This window comes from Sinocyclocheilus anshuiensis, unplaced genomic scaffold, assembly GCF_001515605.1.
Source record: "Sinocyclocheilus anshuiensis isolate Anshui unplaced genomic scaffold, SAMN03320099.WGS_v1.1 scaffold2310, whole genome shotgun sequence".
Taxonomy (NCBI): domain Eukaryota; kingdom Metazoa; phylum Chordata; class Actinopteri; order Cypriniformes; family Cyprinidae; genus Sinocyclocheilus; species Sinocyclocheilus anshuiensis.
Genome location: NW_015557685.1, coordinates 15,277 through 24,049, shown reverse-complemented (window position 1 = coordinate 24,049; position 8,773 = coordinate 15,277). Strand labels below are relative to the sequence as shown.

The following is an 8,773-nucleotide window of genomic DNA, read 5'->3' as shown; positions in this document are numbered from 1 at the left end:
GAAAAAAAGGGAGGATGAGAAATAAAGTGGGCAATTTGGCAGTTTGGCCACTTAGTCCAAATGTCTTTGTTTTTATTACTGTGCTATTTTTATACATCGGTGTAATGTTGACATGCAGAAACCTCCACCTTGCTGTACAGTGTTATTGTGTCATTAAAGCCTCAGCGTTGCACTTGACCTGTGTCCAGGTTTTTTTTTTTTTTAAAGAAACTCCCCTCACTAGGGTGCATTTGTTTGTTGCCATTGTCCATGTGTTTTTAATTTGCAAGGGCCAGATCATTAGTGTGGGCTTGTCATGGTTCCGGCATCTCAGTTGGTGGTGAACTTCAAAACCGAACCTCTAGCACTAGGTTTTTCACCACTGTCCGCCTTTGCCCAAGTACAATGGAAAGGGGGGCCTTTTTTCTTAATCTGTACTGTAATTGTTTTTTGTGTGTTTTACTTCTAATTCTTAAAAGATTGACTATATTTGAAGGAGTTGACACTGACTAATCAGTCATTCTTGAGCAGTGGGGCAAAACCGGGTGCAAAATTGAAAAAATAAAACCTTGTACTCAGACAAATGAAACTACATTTATTGATCTTATATGTACTGAGCTATGCTTTGATACAACCTCCCAACTTTTCTCTTTAACAAAATGTGCTTTTTTTTCTTTTTTTTTTACCTTGGACTGTGTAATATAATTTCAACTTTATCTTTAACAGCCTTCAAGATGTTTTTAACATTCCAAAACACATTCTCGTGTTAGCAGACAGATTACACTTTCACATGTGACCAACAATTCCACAAATATAAAATATAATGAAATATCAAAATATACAACTGACGGAGGTGACAGAACTGACGGAGTTGACGAAAACCTGAATTTGTAGTAATTTTAACTATCAAATACGTTGAATCAGTCAATTACTGTATTAAAACAAACAAACAGTATGTTATTGTTTATAAAGCTTTTATTCGAGTCACATTTAAGTATTTTGATATATTATTGGAACAAAATCTTATGGTGGTGACATCTGACGGTGTTGACAAATTTGATTTTTATCCATTTTATTGCATATGAATGATTGAACCCTTCTCTGTGGACACACTGTTTTAGATGTAGTGAGAGGACATTAAGAAACACAGATTTGGTATCATAATGAGAAAATTAAATTGAAGGTGATAATTGTGTTAAATACATTCTATTATTAATCCCTCATGACATTTAAAATTGAAAATATTTTTATTTTTTAAAGCTAATAGCAGTTACCCTTGCTGGACCTGTTTTGTCCCACGTCTCAAGAATGACATATATATGGGGTTAAAAAATATTAGCCCAGATGTCACAAGTTTATCAGGTTCTCCATCTGATTTATTTCAGCATTGCAATACATTGTCACTTTGAATGACAGCTTTGGCATTTAAAAAGTCGGTTTGATGGCTTCTTCTAAATGTAATCTGATTTTGCCCAGAGGAATTGTATAGAAATGGATAAACAACTTGTCATGCAATAAATACTGTTCAACAATGCGCAAAATAAAAGTTTACTTCTAACAGCATTGTGAGCATCTGCACTAGTTCACCGTATAGTTCATCCCTTCAATTCTATAAATCCTACTTTTAGCGCTCATAAATATATGCTAAAATCAACTGAAAGTTTTTTTTTTCTGTAATGTTTACTTAAACTGAGGATTATGTGCCCAGAGACTGTTTGTTGTAGGCTATTTATCGTGCAAGGCAAGTACGTATGTTTTGTAACAAATATAATCCACCTTCAAACGACTAAACGTTTAGACCTGAATAGCGCTTGTTAAGGGGCGTGGCAAAATGATTAACGGACTTCTCTATTGGCTGTTCTCTTCGCAGACGTCGCTCGCTATTGGCTGCGCTGAGGGAGTAGCAGAGAGCGTTTACAGTACAGCCTTTGAAGAAGGCAGAGTGAAGTATGACAGATGAGGCTGATCGGCACGCGATGTTCACCGTTTGCATAGATGAAAACACCTCTCGATATACAAGGTGAGTTTCCCCCCACTCTTTTCAAAGAAACAGGTGAAACTACTTGGCTTTCCAATTTGTGCTTTCGCATCAAAGTTGTTCTGAGATTTTATACCTGGTAAACAGCAAACAAAAAAACCTGTTTGGATCAGTTTTTGTTCCGTTGCATCGATGCATATTTGCTGCATTACGTTTCAACCGCGGTTTTATAACCTGCGCTGAGCGTGTAACTTTATTGGAGCACATCTGTTCAAAGCAAGTTCAGCCTCTGTACCAACCAACCCATCAAGTTTTGTATTGTGTTTTACTGTGTTTTGTTGTGTTATGCATCAGTGCAGTACGGAAGGAGCCTGCTCTTTTACATTGCAGCAGGATTATTTTGGGCAGCTTTTTTCTCTGTTCCGGTTTAAGTCGTTTTGATTGTTTAGAGACACGCGACAATGGCCGCGTGTCAAAATATAGTGAGCTACCTAACTAGACAGCATTTCTGGGTGACATAGGCATGCTGGATACCCAGAAATGTAAGCAGCTTGCTAGGTTTTGAGACACAGCCAATGGCAATTAGTCTAAATATGCCTGTCTTTGGAAACGGACGTGCCCTGATAATGCCTGTACATGTCACGCAACCCAAAATATTTCGGTTATCTTTATAAATCCCAAACCTTAGCTCACAGGGTCTGTTTATGTGTCATTCAACCTTTTAGTCATTCAAGGTTGTTTGTCTTTACTGTGTCCTTGTGACTTAATTAGTAAATTCCACAGATATTATCTTATGTTATCTCATCTCAGTGCTTTGCTATCAGACAACTGCTTGATCCAATCAGCATTTGAGTTGCCTTTTCTCTATACATTTGCTTTTATTATTAACATGGGTTTGTGTTGATGATCGGCAGGCACTTTAATCACTGTAAGGCTGATGATACATGGGGCAACTTTTTTTGAGCAATGTTGCTTGGGCATGTTCCCACTGAGAATGGGTAACAAATGTCTATCTGGATACTTTAGATCGGTCGTGGGCCCTGTGTCTCACCTGGTTGCCTATTGACGGCAACATTGCCCAAAGTTGCCTGGCAACATTGCTCAAAAAGTTGCCCCGTGTATCATCAGCATAAGAGTTCTGTTAATTTGACACGCGTTTAGACAGCATTTCAGTACAAGTTAAAAGCTTATCTGCTTCCTGTCGCAAACATGCCCTGTTCAGCCGAAGTTCGGTGTGTTTCATTTAAAAAATAAACATATCTGTGTGACTTTGCCGCATAAATTATGTCGCCCTGGGATGTTTCACATTTCAGCATTGTTTACGCAGGTTAACGTTGGAGATGGTGAGTTGTAACACCAACATCCCACAGGCATTTTACATGAACAGCATGAAAAAAGGCATCAAAAAGTAAAGGCCAAGGGCATGCATGAATAGCGCCACTCCTCACCTGCTCAAGTCAGCACATTGCCCTTGAGAAATGCCTCAAGGCCTTAGTTTTTAAGTGATGTTTTTCATTTTCCCCCTTTTCTTTACCCCCTTTCTGACAAATCAAATCCCCTGATTCTGCTGCATCCATCAGGTTGATGCTCCGCTATAGCGCACAGCTAACGGTTTCTTATCTGCTTGTTTCATTGTCTTAGTTTTCGAGACGTCGGACCGAAGATTGACCCTCAGTGAAGCTTCCACCATGGGATTTGGGCATTGTTTCACATTTGATAATATCTTGTTAGGCACATCTAGTGTACCAATCCCATTGTATTTCTTTAGTCATGCACTTAATCCTCAGTTGTTTTAAAGTAAAAGTACAAAAAAAAAAAAAAAGCAAAAATTTCCCGCCCGGGTAGAAAATATGCCAAGTGAAAGCCAGCTTGCTCAGCATAAAATGAAAGATTGATGCCAGTACAAAAGTGAGAACTCAAAGGACATGTTCTCAAGGTTACACCTTCTCAAATATTTCATATGATTTAGTAAATGTGCCCACAGGACATTTAATAGATTGGCACGTTTTCTCCCCTGTGTGCCGTACCAGAATTGCTGAAGGAAATTATGCAATGTGAAATTGAGCTGGAATGGTTTTCATGGTAACTGAAATCCTATGAGAAGCACACAAATTCTCCATAACAGTGATCTGGATTCGCAGCATCCACATTTGTTTCATTTTCAATGCACTTTTTTCATTTGTAATGACACCAATTTGATGAGCATGAAATAATCATGTCTTCAAACAATGAACTGGTCTCATTTAGCAAAAAAAAGTTTTTGTAAAGCCCCTTAGATTTATTAGTAAATTAAAAGTATTCATGTCTATAAGTCTCTAAACCGTCTATGAGATTGCTGTAATGCGTTTTGATTGGAAGTCCCAAAGAGAAGGGAAATATTTCCGCTTCTCTATCACAAGATAATGTGCACCTAATAACGGATAAGCCCTCAGGGGCATCCGTCCATTCATGCTACAATAGCAGGCTTAATTGCATTATTAATTATTTTTCCCTCAAGGGATGGAGTGGAATTATACGTATATGAGCAATTATTACATGGTATAAACCTTTGAACGTGAAAGAGAAGAGCACAATGCGATAACCGTTTTGTTTTGCATGTCATGGTCACATGAGCAAATTATGATGTTATGGCTGTAAGTGTAACAACAGGAAGTCTGGAGCGAGGCTTATGCTGAAAATGTGGCCACAAGTCATTTAACTCTAACTTAGTCACTTGATAAGTGTTCATTCTTTTCTCAGGTGATTGATGTGTAGTACCAGCACACTTCATTTCGCCTTGAGTATTTCTCCGTGACAAGCATTGAGCCAAGCAATTAAAATGCATATTAGCTGTACAGTACCTGAAAGAAACAAATGCCCTCAAATAAATTTTAGATGAGGTTAGGAAATATTTTAAAGCTCTGAACTGGTTAAGGTCAGAAGGAAGCTTGAGTGCTGGAGGGGTTTTGAACTCTCATTCATTGGTCAGCTTCATGCATGCTAATAGTCATGTGTCATGCAGGTTTCAGAAATTGTGCCTACGGGCTCGACTAAACTAGGTCACATTTTGCTGTTGCTTGTAAGGGGAAGTTTTTCATCTAGTGAAAATGTGTACTATCATTGTGTGGCCAAACTGGCCATATAAACACTCTTAAGTGGATTACACTGCCCATTGAATAAAACAGCATTTTATGGCAATAAAGCAACCCTGATTACAAGGTTATATTGTTAACCGAAAACAATAATAATGTATTTTATCATACATATTAAACCGTATATTTGAAGACAAAACAAACATAAGAGGGATATAAAGCAGAGCAAAAGAGCACAAAGGACACAGGTCAGCAGTCAGGAGAGGAGGAGTACTAGATGTGTCATTGGCAAGGTCACCCCCTTATCATGATCATGTGTTTAGGAATAACTTGTCTTGCTCAGACTGAGAGATGCACAAAGTGATAAGCATTTCTCAGGAAAAACATGTTTTTTATTTCTTCATGTTGCATCAACTTGTATGTATCATACACCAAAATTGTATCCATCTGAAAAAAACAAAAATTCTGACTAAAATCTGTGCTTAAATGTGTGTTGTTAACAGCGCAGATTTTTCAAACTGAAATGATTTGAAACCTTCAAATGCCAAAATATATTACAAAATGTACTTCAAGTGGCAGAAAGTACATTTCCAATCTTGAAATACAATTTGAGCAAATGCAAAATGTTTTTAAAATATACAGTTTGAGAATTATAAATTTAGACAAAGTATATGGAAAAACAATAAGAAATAGAAGTATCTAAAACTACAAGTATTTATGTAAATCTTTTTTATCATTTACAGTATAGCAATATATTTTGTATATTTTGAAATTTGGAGTCTGAAAAATTTCTGTACGGTATGGGTATAAAGATTGTACATGCTGGTGAATTGCCGATGTAAAAAAACATGATTATTGTTTGGCTTAAGATTAAATGAATTAAATAAATCAGTAAAATAATTGTAGCTGTGGTGGAAAGTGTGTCAGATGCATTTTTTTATAAGCTATGAGAATGTGTATTAGAAAATGGTAAAAATTTTCACCATTTTCAGACATTCTGTTTTCCTGATTGGTTTATAAAATGTGAATAATGTACAGCAAAATTACTCTAGGCGTAATGGTTTTTGACATTTATGTTCATATTTATTTCACAAAATATTGTTGCATATTATTCTCCAATGATTCTTAAACGTACCTCATGATATGATACACTTTACCAATAACATGGGGCAAATTTGTTTGTTTATTGGTGAAGACACATTCTGTGGCTATAATGCATTCTTCTATTTTAAAATATGAAATATTAGAAGTTTTAGTTCACCTTTAATTTCTTCTCGTGTAGGGCACAACTTAAAAAACGGCACATTTAACCTCATCCTCCCTACTTTAAGAATGGATGAATTTCAAGTCTGTTAAATAACTATTTCTTTATTATCATGTATTTTCCCTTATTTTACAGAGTTATTTCATCATTAGATGGGGAAGGATATTCCTGTGGACTGCTTTTATTTCCAACTGTGCTCGTTGAATAATTTGACACCCTGCTTGGATCTATACTAAACCCATGGTAAGTATCACTCCGTGAAGCGATCAAGTCATTTCACATAATCATAGAATTAATCACAGATAATTATCCAACTAAGCGGTTTTTTCAGCTCACACACACGATTTAGCCTCAGCATTCTTCACCACCGTTGTCTAGGCTTAGGGTGACTGTGTCAGTCCTAATCCCTGCTGATTTGTTTACTTATCCAGGACGTCTACTCCTAAGTCAAGCCTGACAAGAATTTAGATCCAGCGCACAGCTAGCACATAATAAATGAACCCTTCTGCCTGCATGTGAATGTGCCAAAACCTATCCCCTGGGCCCGGTTTTTCAAAAGGTTTAATCCGGATAAAATTCCGATTATGTAATCCGATTTTTCTTTTGAAAAACACATTTTCAAGATTTTATCCAATCCGTTATCCAAAATCCTAGTGGATTACTTTTGAAAAACCGGGCCCTGGATTTAATTCTTGACAGTCTGTTTTGATGCAACATATTTGTCTCGCTTCCACAGGCAGAGCCAGACGTGGATTAAAGCACTGACAGCCCCATCAACACCGAGTGGTTGACGGAGAAGTGCATTGGCGATACAAATCAGCAAGAATACGGTCATTAAAGTAACCGAAGAGCCACGTTTTAAGGACGATGGACACCTTGTCCCAGAACTCCAGGCTTGAGTGCCAAATCTGTTTCAACTACTTCAGCCAACGGCGCCGACCCAAACTCCTGCACTGCCAGCATACCTGCTGCTCCGAGTGTCTGAGCCAGATGCGGCTCAGCCAGAGAGAGCTTCGCTGTCCTTGGTGTCGTTGTGTGACGCAGATCCCTGGCGGACTTTCGGTCTCCCATCTTCCAGACGACCCGGAAGTACTTTCCATTATCAGTCTGTCTCACTCCTCTGAGCACACTCCCATCTTTATACACTTACCCAACAGCGGCTGCTACCTGCTGCCCCTCCCTCTGGACACAGATGAGGCGTTGCTTCCCGGACAACCAGCATGCCGATTTGGCCCTAAAAGCGTTGGGGTGTTAAACATCTCTGATGGTGGGAGCCTCGTGCTGGGGGGCGACACAGGTGAGGAGGGGATGGAGGAGGAGGAGGAGGAGGAGGAGGTGGCGGTTAAGACCACAGCATGGACGGGGGTTTGCACTGTGCTACTGGTGGCATTCATTTTGATATTTCTGCTGGGTATTGTGTTGCATAACATGTCCTGCGTGTCCAAACGCTTCACTATTATTTCCTGCGGATGAGACTGAGTCATCAAATTCACTTGTAAAGGACCAACCAATATGGCTCGGAATCTCTTATGTGATTTCAGATTTTATTGTGATTATGTACATCACATATCTCTGGTGACTAATGTATACGGTAGATGAGCAGAAGGGAATGAAAGAAGTCAAGGGCACAATCTATGCAATTTGTGGTATTTCAAAAGTCTGCGAAAGCCCTGATTCGTTCATTTGTAGGGAATTTGTTCAATTAATGTGCAGGAATGTCATTAAAGAATCTAGCAGTATTGACTCCATGTATTTGCATGTCTTGTATGTACCTGAGGGAAATTAACTTGCTCTCTAATACTACAGTAGAGTTGTGCGTTATTGACAGTCTGTAGGAGTTGTGCAATTTGTGACTGAACACTAAAATTGAGAAATGAATTTACATATTGCTACATAGCTGCACTGCCTTTAAATAATGTTTATTGCTGTGTTTGATTGCTGTATGTTTTAAGGTGTTTCATCAAAGCGGTTTCTTTAAAATGCCACAAATCAAATGGTTTTTATTGGTAACAAGTTACTTTTTTTTTTTTTTTTTTTTACTAATGGGTTTTGACTTTGCCTTTGATTAAATGAGTGAAAACATCAGTCTTTGATTGGTTTGTGTGATATGATTTATACTTAATTCAAAACAAATTAATATTAATATAATGATAACTTTTTGACTCTACATGCTGCTTAAAAAGCTGCACAAATACACTACTGTTCATCTGGGGCCAGTAAGATTGTTTTGGAAAGAAATTAATACCTTTATTCAGCAAAGATGCATTAAATTGATCAAAATTGACAGAAGACTTTTACATTGATTTAAAAAAAATCTAATAAATGTTGTTCTTTTAAACTCTTTAATATAAATATATTAATAAAAATATTATAGTTTCCACAAAAATAGTTTTCAACATTGATAATAAGAAATGTTTCTTGAGCAGCAAATCAGCATATTAGAATGATTTATGAAGGATCATGTGACACTGAAGACTGGAG

General features: G+C 37.5%; 1 protein-coding gene across 1 annotated transcript; it reads left to right on the top strand.

Annotated features, from left to right (window-relative positions):
* Positions 1-1,901: 1,901 nt before the first annotated feature.
* Positions 1,902-8,330, top strand: LOC107679332 (E3 ubiquitin-protein ligase rnf152-like). Its single transcript, XM_016474856.1, has 3 exons — positions 1,902-1,999; positions 6,428-6,535; positions 7,029-8,330. Exon 3 carries the CDS (start codon positions 7,160-7,162, stop codon positions 7,763-7,765), a length of 606 nt encoding a protein of 201 aa, XP_016330342.1. The 5' UTR covers positions 1,902-1,999; positions 6,428-6,535; positions 7,029-7,159; the 3' UTR covers positions 7,766-8,330.
* Positions 8,331-8,773: the final 443 nt, after the last annotated feature.